The sequence below is a fragment of the Cylas formicarius genome, unplaced genomic scaffold (assembly GCF_029955315.1).
Source record: "Cylas formicarius isolate icCylForm1 unplaced genomic scaffold, icCylForm1.1 PGA_scaffold_2__14_contigs__length_35257938, whole genome shotgun sequence".
NCBI classification, from domain to species: domain Eukaryota; kingdom Metazoa; phylum Arthropoda; class Insecta; order Coleoptera; family Brentidae; genus Cylas; species Cylas formicarius.
The window spans coordinates 13,984,030-13,996,248 of record NW_026844319.1 but is presented as its reverse complement, the minus strand read 5'-3'; the positions used below and the strand labels follow the sequence as shown (position 1 = coordinate 13,996,248).

The window sequence follows — 12,219 nt, the reverse complement described above, 5'->3', positions numbered from 1 at the left end:
ATTATCGATTTTAGAAAATCCCAGTCGACAGGTTTCTTTACCCTCATGAAAACTTCCCGCACTTACCAAAACAACTTTAATCTCCTGCATTTTGAACTATAGGTAGATGTCGGTAAAATAAATAGCCAAAAATCAAAGGTGGTCCAAGTAAAACGTGCACCATTGTAACCCCAAAGCTGACACCATTTTTAAGTTTGCCTGCCTTAAACGAAGCAAAATAGTTATTATATTATTATCCGGACGTCGATTGAAAAGCAATACGGCCAAAAATTAAATCTGCCGGCGTCCATTGATTGATTGCGAAAATACGTTTAAAATCGAGGGTGTGGAAATGTAGAGGGGCGCCGTTTTTCTTAGTAATATTCGCGTGCCGCCGGAATCAAGTGGCTGGAAAGTGGAAAATAGCGTGCGCCAGATTTACCAGCGGCGTTTCTCGACGAATTTTCTTCCAACGAGAACACCCTGAATCTAAATTCCGAACTCATAAAAAAAATCCGAAGGATAACGTATGTCACTTGTTTTTCATATTATTTGCCTCTCTTTCATCATTGGGACAGGTTTTGGGAGAATTTATAAAAAATCAATTCTCTTCTTCAGACCCTAAAAGAAATTACACATGCCACATACACTGCCCATGGTATTCGTAAATGAACAACAACGCAATTACATAAAATAAAAATAAAATTAAAAAAATAATAAAAAAGAAGAAAAGAAGAAAAAGACATGTAGCGTGTTACATTTGAAATTCCACCGCTATTAACTTCGGATGGATCTGGCAACACTGTATTTTCAAAAATATTTATAAAATGCAGACTATTCCGTTTCATGCCGAATTTAAAAATGTTTTTGTTAGTTCTCCCCAATTTTTAAGTAATATATTTTTTGTCCTTATTAATGAAAGTGAAAATATATATGAATATTTTAACTCAGAAGCTTTAATTCTTGTTTATTAAAAAAAAATTGGAACGATTGATTCAATCTTCACTTTAAAATTAATTAAATGAGTATTAAACCTTTTGCATGTAAAAACATATATTTCTTAAAAGTCAAGTACCCAGATGGCACCTCGGGTGGTGCCAAATGAATTAACAATGACATATATTTTTGTTGTCCTAGTTTTTTATTCGTGCAAGTCCTAGTACAAACAGTTCTGCATTTATTTCTTACTGCTGTCCGTCTTCTAGCGAGTTTTCGCTCTCTCAATGTATCCTCTAAAAAGTACAGTACTTCTTCCATAAAGAGTTTGCATTATGTCTTGGGCTGACTAATTCAACTCCTAATACTCTTAATTACTCTTCCCTAGGCGTGCGCAGCTCAATACCAGATTAATGAGAGTTCCTCCTCTTCTAAGCACATCGTACATGTGCTACCGTCGGCAGTTCTCATAGTACGGACGTGCCTTCATAGATGACAGTATCCTGCTAGGATTCCTACTAGTGTGCGGCAGGGTTAAGAGATAATTTTCGTCCAATGCAGAAGAAACTGCTACTATATTCAGTTCGCTCTTCAATTCACTTTCCAAAGTGAGGAATTAATGCTGCATCTCTGTCCCCATTCAGTTCATCAGTCTCCCCTACCCCTGTTTAAGTTTTTAGTTAATTAGTAGTCTCTGGAAATTTAGATGTGCTTATCTGAATTCCTTATGTCGAGGTTCTCACGAGCACATATTCAGCATCGCTGAGAAAACGTTGGATAGATTTCTAGAGACACAGATATTTGTGCTCTAGGAAAATTACCATATTCCAAATCTTGTCACTGTGTCTGTTTTGGAGCTGCCCATCTACCAAACCGGCCTTCGCGTCACAAGAACATGTTATTCCGTACAGAGTCAGTCTAGACTCGCTCATGCTCATGCATTTCTGCAATTTTATTTACAGCAAATTACACTGATGATTCAAATGTAAATGTATAAAAAAAATTTAAATCAGAAGTAACATAAATCCCAAAATAAAGTCAAAGGGCAATACGCACTACGATCAATATAATGCAGAAATTATTTTGTATTTTTAGGCTTAACATTTTTCGTTTTTGCTTTATTTAAAGAAAATAACACAAATGTCTTCTTCGGTTAAATTCATAATTATAACGCACGAGGAAAATTAAGACTAGTTCAGTCATTCTTAAGTGTAAGAAAGCAAAACCCATGAATTATTGGCATTAAATAGTTTAATAAAATGGCGAGCATAGACAATAATTTAAATTTAAAACTCATGCATTTTCAAGTTAAAGCAAAAGTGAAGGAAATTCCTATTTCTAGAAAAGCATTTCAAATTCATAAATAACACTACGACAGACATATTAGAGTCGGCATAAATAGAAAAAAAAGTACTGTATAGCATAGAGCATATAGATTGTTAGAAACTTCATCAAAAAGGAGAGTGATACCGTGATAAACATGACGAAGAGCGATATGGCAGCTAAGTGTTGTATCCTTCTACTAAATGCAAAATATTTCATGTATGCAGATGATACCGCACTTATGTTTTCTTCAAACCTAAAAAATAGGTGATATAAATATATATTTCAACTAAAAGGAATTAGTGAATACCAATATTTAATTTGGAACGCACACATAAACAGCATTGTAAAACAGATGGTCCCAATAGGGGGACAATAAGATGTACTGAATACGTGTGCAAGAACTCCAGAGTACTCTTGTATAACTATTTATTGTAATATATCTAAAAGAACAGAAAACAAAGCTGTTAAAACTGTTTTTTTTTTCTAATTATACACAAACCCAAGAATTATGCCAGAGAACATCGTTATGGGATATACAAGTGTTGTTGATGAGTACAAAGCACGAAGCTGAAATCGCTTAAGAAATCCTTTTACGAGAACCACAAAAGCGCAAAACTCTTCACTATTTAGAAGTATACATACTTTCAATAGGTTACCAGAAAATGGTATAAATACCAAAAACATAAATAGGTTCTCCTATAACCTCATTGTATTACTTTGAAACAGTTAAGTTTTCTATGTTGTTCATCGCAGATCGTAAATAATTCTTTTTAGTTTGTAAACCTAGGGTCCTGATTATAGATCATTTATAAGTAAATAAATTGATTCATTGCTATTAGAAAATGCTACTACACGTTGCAAGATTTTTTTAGGTTTTATTGCAGTAAAAGTGTCATCGCTGCATTTAATTTTTTGGAAAAAATAAACGATTTTTTTCGGTAAAGAGAGCAAATACTATACAACGAAAAAGACTCGAATTTTATCAATAATTGGCGTTGGTCGTTCTCCATCGATGCCACTACCATCCTTTCCCTAACTCTGAAACTACTTTTACTCATAACGTTTGGCGTCAATTATCGAGGAGGAGAATTCTAAAATTCAGATCGCCGCCACTGTTGTCCGGGGTAGTTGGACGGTGTCCAGCTCGGGGTAGAATTTGCGTACAGCCTGACCGCATTGAATATAATATTTCGACCATCGAGGCGAAGTGTTGTGTTTGTGATTTTAATTCGTCCAGACAATATGACTTTGATTAGAATTAGTGTTATCGACAAGTACAAATGGTACAGTCTGGTGTTATTCTCGGGTGCCACATTACGCATAGTTTAGATGGTTTGGCGTGCACGTACCCATTTTTTTGTGCGCACATTTTTTGACTAGCTATTTTTGATCGACACCGTAAACGAAACGATAATGACTTTTATATACGTAACGCCATTGCGCGAAGACAACGACGGTTACGGGAACGTTGAATATAACGGTTACGGGTAAACAGCAATTAAGTAGTTTGAAGTAGTTTTTGCACAACGCGGTTTTAAATAGTTGTGAGCACACACTTTCATTCCTCTAAGTTTGCGTAAGAAGATTCTTGTAACTTTTAATCGTAAACTCCAAGCGAAATAATTGCAAACTCGGTTAAGCCCAAACCGAATTCATATACAGTGCCATCACTAAAGTCTTTATGGAAACATTTTTTATTGATGAGTTTAAGCAAATTTCGATCCTGGGGATGGTTCGCTCATCACATCATACTCAATAAATCAATTTACGAAAGTAAACGTTTGTCTTTACCTGTCAAAACTATTTTTTTTGAAGTATTAAAATATTAGGTTATTTTTGAAAATACAGAAAAAATTAATTGGAAAAAGTTATTTATTTATTTTTCTACAACCGTACCCAATCAAACGACGTAGATTGACTATAATGAATACTCTAATGGTTTTCTTTAAATTTGTCTGATTTCAAAGAAAATCTTCAAACGCACTTATAAAAATCGGGTATCAATCAAATTATCAAATGGCATCGTCAGACTAATAAAAATTTGTATTGATTTTTAACAACTGGTACTGTAGATTTCGTGTGGTCCTTACCTATAAAAATAGTCAAACTTGATGTAAAGTTGCTATAGTTTTAACGTGTTAAAATAAAGTTTGCTTGATACAATTCAAAGAGGTAACTAACTTAAAAAATAAAATAAAAAGAATTCAGTCTAGACCAACTAAGTAGTTTAATTTCCATTTTTTAAACCGGCGCATTTGCAGAATAAAACAATAGAAACAATTTTTTGCAAATTTCTAATGTTAACCATAATTAAAGCTGATACATTTTCGCAAGGAAAGTGGAGGGGTGTTCGAACATTTTCTTAAATAAAGGCATGTGAATAAACTTGAAATCGTTAAAAAGGGCTTTCCTAGATTAACAATCGCGCTGTGAATGACGTGATTGTAATTGCTTACCTTGCCACCCACATAGTCGCAAATAAAATCCGATACGACTTTTTCACGCTATTAGATAGTGAACAACAACCGCATCTCAATATCTTGATCCTAATCTAAAATATGAATAAATTGACTTAAAACTCAAAAAACAATTTACCAAATAAAATGCTAATTTATTATTTGGTAAGCCAGAAGCCAAGTCCTGATCATATGGGAATATTTTTCATTAATGAGTTTTATAAAATTTGTATCCTCGGAATAGTTCGCGCATCAGGCATAATAAATCAATAAATTGACGAAAATTACTGATAATTCTCTTTTATCTGTTAAAATTGATATTTCTATATGAAAAATATTTTTTAAATTAGGTTACTTATGAAAATATCAGGATTTTATTGGAGAAAGTTCTTTCGGTTTTCTACAAAAGTGCTTTCTTTAAAAATTACTTCTCCAAATCAATTTTTGTTTGGTATATCCTAATTTCAAGTAACAGGTACCAAAATACCTAGAAGGACTGGACTAAGTACTTTAATAATTTAAACACTCGATCTATAGAAATGATCAAAGATTTTTAAAGCAAATTGAATTTAGGAGATTCAATTACAATTCAAAAAATACTTCATATATAGCATTTTTCAACTCGTTAAATTACTACCATTGTGATTGGTTGTTGCGCAGTGCACATTTCCGAGATCATCATCGTTCAGCGCCATAGTAATATAATTTTGTGTGGACGATAGTTATTTCATTTTATACAAGCAAAGCTGTTCGTTGGCTAACGAAGTTACTTCAGAAGTGGCACGATGGTGATTATCATCAACTTACAATAAATCGTTTAATCTTGTGTTCCCGTTTAAACAAATTACATTTTTTGAAGTTCTCGTTTGGTCTCCAGATAAAATAACAAATAAAATTTTCATTCTCTGGGTTTCATTTAGATGCACCATATTCACTTTCTTTACCGGCACAAATGTAATTGTGACAATTTAAATGTGTGCGCATTAACTCATTTCAAAATTTAATTTCTGTGTTTTTTTATTCTCAGGCTAAATGAATTATGCGTCAGATTGGACGCAATTTCTAAGAAATTTAAAAAAATAGCTGTTCCAACAGGAACTTGGTATTCAACCATCTTGTATATTTTTTATTTTCTGGAAAAATTGCGCATTCTTCTTGAAATCCAATACCTGATTTTTTTACCATATACTTGAACCAGAATTACAGTGCTTTTACAACCGACTCCGTCATTAACTTTGCCTACTGTTTATTACTCCAAAACCGGAGTCCCTTATAGAACACCCTGCCCAGCAGACTCTTACCTGTAACCATTTCAGGACCGTCCTAGGAATTTATCTTCCTACACTAACAGCGGGATATAAGTATGTTTCTAATCTTTTTCGCCGAGCAATTCTTGAAACATGTACATAAAAAAAATTGGTACAAAGTAACAATTTCTTTTGCATCCGAAGACAAATGGATCCATTTTTTTATTTGCTGAGGTAGTTTGTCTTCACTTCGTCTTCAAATTCTGCATTGTTCTCCATGTCTTCTTCTAACTGGGGAACATCTGCTTCATTCCACGCCTCCACATTTTAAAGTGTTTAAAAGCAGAAACTTTCAAAAAATGTTTAATTGTATTATGACGTACCTTTATCTATCGCGAATATAATCTATAGCCTTAAAAAAGACTGTTGTTATTTACAAATCGAAGAACTATGTAGAGGACACAAAAATACAAGAAGTAGAATGTTGTTCATCGAGAGGACACAAGACAAAAATGATTATTTTCAAACTTAACTGTAAGATAAATAGAGTACAGGTACTTAATCTTACCCTTTGAACTATCCAGTGAAAACTGCATCGCAAGGTCAAAGCTCAAGAATCAGGTACATAAATACGTACTTACTAGAAGGATCACATTCAAATACCTAATATATTGCAATTTAGATTAAATTCTTAAGAATGATACATATCACCTGATGTTAAACTCTTCTACTTATTCGGAAATACCCCGCTGCAACAATTTTTAATCAAATTTAAAACGGTCCATTTACGTTTTAAATAAAAATTTCAAGTTTCAACAAATATTCGTTACGGTCCATCTCCGGGAAGAGCTACTTAATGCAGAATAAACATCTGTTGGTATGGGTTTTACCACGGTCCTGCAAAGGTCTGCGGATAAGATACGCGCTATATTTTTGGTCGTACAATAAAATTTGGGGTGGTAATAGGGACAGGACACTTCTTTTTTCCTTACGCCTCCGTATTACAAAAACCGGATACAAAAATGAACGTTTTCGTTGTCATGAACGGATCGAGGGTCCATTTTTGCAATTCGTCGTATTTCTGTAAGCAACGTTTCTTCGGCTCCAAACAAATAATGACACGTTAGCCACAGCCTAAATTATTCGCACACAAACGGCCGCGTGGCGTGCGAACGATATCGATTTACATTCGCGTGATTTTTATATATTTTTCCGTTTTTTCGTTTTTAGTTTGCGCGCTAACTGCCAACTCTCGTTTCAGCCTGCCCCCCGCGCAGCATCAGACGCCACCGGACGAACCGGTGTCCAAAGACGAGCCGCCCCCTAACGCGTGCAAACGATTTCTTGGGGCCTGTACCGAAAAACTGTCCTGTAGAAAATTGGCGACCCGGACGCCCCGAGTCGAAGAAGACGCCGCGGGATGCTTCGCTTGCTTGAAGAAAAAGACTGCGGAGCCGGACCAAGTGCGCATCAACGTCGAACAAGAGGACGAGGAGGGGGAGAAGAAGAAACTGTGGGATCGGCTCAAGTGTTGCAAGAAGAATAGGGTGGCGGACATGCAGAGCTGTCTTCCGATCGGGAAACGGAAAGGTAGCTGGCTGGAAAGATCGGAAAGCCTCGCCGAAACCGCTGAAGCGGAAAGCGCGAAATGCTGCTCGAAGACGATGTGCAAGAAATTCTTCCGGGCTCTGTTTTGCGTGAACGTGTGTCTCGGATGCGCGGCTCTATGCGGCAGGAAAAAAACCGAAGAGTTGCCTATTAGTCGTAAAGCGTCCATGATCAGCAGCAAGAAGAAGAGTTTAACGCCGACCACTCTGCCTCCACCTGAAGATACTACCCCAAAAATCGACGCCTCGCTCGTAGAGCACACCTCCCATATGAAAGCGGCCATACCGATCCTACCGGTATGGTTAGCGTGGTTCTGCTGCGTCATGAATTGTATCGCACCAGGAACAGGTATTTTTTTGCAGTCCAGGCTCAACCCTCGATCCATATCGTTTCCCATAGGGACCATACTGAGTGGCTTTTTCTGCCTATGCATCGGAAAGCCGCGGTTCTCCCAAAAGGACGGGCCTAAACCTCGAATCGGGGCTTTCCTGATAGACCTCATCATCGGTTTCAGTCAATGCTTCACGGTGTTGTTTTGTCTTGTCGGCTGGGGCTGGTCCATATGGTGGGGCGTTATTATGGTCAAGATTGCGAGTAAGTTGCGAACCTCTATCTAAAGTGCAAAATGCCAAACGTTTTTGTTATTAGGGCGGCATAAGAAACTGAAGCAAATGGAAAATCTAGAAGAAAACGCATCGAGACCTACTCCGAATCCAAATTTGACGCGGGACGCGGATAGAAGAGTTTAAACTGATTAGATCGCCGTCTGGCGTAGTCTAGACGTACCTAATGAATTTATAGAGGGTCAGTTTATTTTGGGACAGAAGAAATAGAAAATGAAGCGATAAGTTAGATACAAATAGAAACACAGAAATGCAATATTGTGTTTGATCAAAACCTGTGACTGGTATATACCGGACGATACGAGAAGGCGGGAGCACTCTATAAGTTTAAAATGATTTAATGCAGCTATTCGAAATTTGGGTAGCTTAAGACCGACCAATTTTTGCAATTGTTCAACACTATCCTTTCCTTACTTATCAATGTGAAATAGCCTTTAAAGTAATCAACTGATCATTTTTTCTCATAATGGCAACAAACATTTTTTAACGCTGGGAATTTTTGCAACATTTGGAACCAAAATTCTGAAAACCCGTTAAAAAATAAGCTCGCTTGAAGAAAAAAAAACATATTAGTAATTTAGTAATTACATATTTATAGAAAACAACTACTGAGGCACAATTTCAAATTCTGACAGTTTGAACATTTTTGCCTGGTTACTGATTTGTTCGTGTAACTGTTTTAAAGTATTATTGTCATTGTCCATAGAGCTATGGACTGGGAATGTAGAAAAAGCTCTGGCGGAAAGCTCGCGCAAAGAAAAAAATAATTTTTTTTTTAAATTCAAGATTTGAATTTGAAAGATTTTCAAAAGATAAAATATTTACGATTTTTGAGCTATTAACAGTGCTTTACGGTAAATAAGTTGATACATTTTTTTCATTATTACAGTCTTCTGAAAAAGTATCCGCAGGCAGACATCTCGGGTTGCAAGCTTCATACACTGTATGACCTTGTCCGGAGTTTTTTCTGCGTTTCTCGTATATCAGAAACAAATTGTCTTTCTTTCCATTTGCACATAAATTAACACCAGGTAAAAATGTACAAACGATGCGTTAGCATAGAGGCAAAACGACCTATGCAAGATTTTGTTTTTCTACAATTGTATATACTGATTTGCTTGTTTTCCTTCCGCCGAGCTTATTTTTTAACGGTTTTTCCAAATTTTAACATTACAATGTTGCAAAAGTACCGGTTTTAAAATCTGATTTTTCACTAGGTCTCAATTTGAAAAAACTATGTTGTTCAAAAAGAAATGTGATTTACTGCATTATTACTAGATATGTAAGGCAGTCTAATCTAGAATTTATCCCTTCACTAGTCTGCCCGATAAATCTTGTTGGGTCACCCGGCTTAACTACGTAAAGCCGTAGACAATTTTTTTCTCTAGGGAAACCTTTATTATGTAATGTTGAAAAGTATCTTCTTCAATAGAATTTTTCTAATAGTCACATGGAAATTTAACATGACTCAATGACAAACGTTAAATGACTTTTAAATTAATTAATCTAATTGAACCTATTCTGTCGCAATAAGTAACAATTTATTACACTGAACGCTAGGTATCATAGGTCATTTAACGTAAACCACATTTACATACATACATGTTTTTTTTTAACAAGAGTTAATTTGCTTTTCGGAAAAATTATTCTAGATTTTTCTGAAATGGACAAAATTATTGAATATTTTTTAATTTTCAGACTTTAGACTACGTACAACTAAAAATCTATTTTAATAATAAACGTAAGTGAACAATCCCAAATTTTTATGACAAGAATATAATGAAAAAAAATATCAACGCTGTGAAAATTATTCATTCTTCTTGGCAGGCTGCTAAGCATAACTTGGGTATGTGGTTCATCAAGCCGAAGCTGTTCTATTGTAAATCCTACATGTGTTCAATCGGATTTAAGTCAGGGCTATATGGTGGCCAATATAATCTTTGAATCTAGACTGCATTGCACGTGCATCAATATGGTCGATATATGGCACACCATGACCTCGCAGATGTTTCCGATGTATTCGTTCTAGTCCACCACTGCTTTCAAAACGAACGGTCTTTATGAAATTGCAGCTTCTTTGCCACATACTAAAATACGTGGTTGATAACATCTGCTTTTAATAATTCGTATTCCACGATATATGTGTTCTGGCAAATTGTAATCGACGAACTTCGCGATTTTGAATGCTTGCTTCTTTCAATGTTCAATGTTTATGAACTCGCATTTAATATGTCATTTTTGAGGCGAGTGAGGTGAGAGAATTAAGCATCAAAAATAAGTCATCGCCGTTGCTGTTGTGATATCTTTTTAAATATTCAATATTGTAAGACTGTGAATATTGTATGGCAAAATGCGCAAGAAACAATAATAAAATGCCACTAATGTTATTTAAACCTCAAAATATGACTAACTAGATGATTAATATCAGTACATACAAATTCACTTCTAATGAAGTTTTAGTGATTACAAAAAATATTCCATAATTTTGTCCTCGAGTGTATTTATGTGGGAACATTGATTATCATTAAAAACTATTTATCATCAACATTAAATAGCGAAGTTTGTTTGACGCGGAAAAAAATGAAGTGGTGAGTCCTCAGCGAATATAGTTATGTTCGGCTTGTTTAAAAAGACTCCTCTGTCTACTCCTTTTCATTCATGTATGATTGACGATATGATGACAGAGATATAAGGGACACGAAACCAGCTTCAATTAAACTGTTGCAGGGCGTGACAGATGATGGATCAGTCACATTTAATTACATTACAAAAGCAAAGTGATTGCTTTGAGCAATGTTTTCAAGTTTACTGTTTCACTCAGACTTTCAATTGAGTTGGGTTAAAAAATATCTTAAACAAGTTTTGCAAAAACAGCTTACACGGGCACAAAAAGTGACATAGAACTAAAGCAAACAAAAAAATTGAATTTGGTTAGCTTGTCTATACCAGAATATATATTATATTTGAAAATCACTAAAATTTTGTCCAAATTTACATTAGACTTTAAAGCTTAATCAAAAAATAAGAATTATATATATTTTTTAAATGTTATTTTTTGTAGACATTTTATTAATACTTTTGATATTATACAAAATTCTACTTCAGTAGCTCTGCCTTCAACAAGGATAGTTAGATATTATAATTTCAACTATTGCTTCATCTCCTATATTTTCCAAGATAGAGTGTCTCAAGATAGTCGGGCCATCATCCTGTACAGTCGCACAAAAAATTTCGCTGGTCGAAAGTTCTAACGTATTTTTTTAAAAGACAAACTGTTTAGGAGTTTAGGTAAAGTAGTTCAAATCGAAATCCGGCCCCAACGGTAATATTAAATATTCGAAAATATTTTTTCAAATGCAATAAACAAATAGGTTGTACAAAATGTAAATAGTTCTTTCGTACTTGGATCATTGGCAACGATTTCTTTCTGTAAAATTTGATTCGGTTACCGCGAAAAGGGGAAACTAAAAAAAATTGGTGCCTTCACTATAAATAAAATTGTTAAATTTTAGGTGCTTACAGAGTTTCGGAAACTTTCCGTTGTATTTTTAGCGGCAACAGAGATGGATATATGCCAATAAAATTACGACAAAAATTATCGGAAGTGAAACGACATAGAATTTAAGAAAAGTCGGGTTAAACAACCGTTGGCATGTAAAGTTGCGCCATCTCTGCGCTAAATATACATAATGTTTACGCGATATATTCATTACGTTTGTATTTTAGTACTTTTTATTAAATGTTTTACAGAAAGCTGCTTATATTTTAACACTCAACCCAATGACAAGACGACACAAAAATAATAAGATGTGTGGGAACCGTAGAAACTGGAGATCAAATAACAATGAAGAAGAACTAACCTAACAAAAATATCATTTTAATGCTCGGTTCCGAAAGCGATATGTTTATTTTTGTGTCGTGTGTCGTGTATTTTGCATCTGATCGAAGCGATCCAGTGAGGTAATCTATAATAAAAACTAATCGTTTCTGCAGAAAATAAAACTTACTGTTCTTCAGACGCAAAATCGGAACTGAGAGGATTGT

The 12,219-nt window shown here is 34.9% G+C and overlaps 1 protein-coding gene across 2 annotated transcripts in view; it reads left to right on the top strand.

Annotated features, from left to right (window-relative positions):
* Window positions 1-11,869, top strand: part of LOC132698541 (protein stum) — a 41,545-nt gene extending 29,676 nt beyond the window's left edge. The window contains exons 1-4 of one of the 2 annotated variants that reach the window (XM_060664685.1): window positions 3,429-3,524; window positions 7,206-7,900; window positions 7,952-8,146; window positions 8,201-11,869. In XM_060664685.1, coding sequence (XP_060520668.1) covers window positions 3,484-3,524; window positions 7,206-7,900; window positions 7,952-8,146; window positions 8,201-8,301 — 1,032 coding nt within the window. In that variant the 5' untranslated portion in view covers window positions 3,429-3,483 and the 3' untranslated portion in view covers window positions 8,302-11,869. Of the gene's footprint in view, window positions 1-3,428; window positions 3,525-7,205; window positions 7,901-7,951; window positions 8,147-8,200 lie in introns of those variants that run through there. The other variant, XM_060664684.1, reaches the window with a different exon arrangement.
* The last annotated feature ends 350 nt before the right edge of the window (window positions 11,870-12,219 follow it).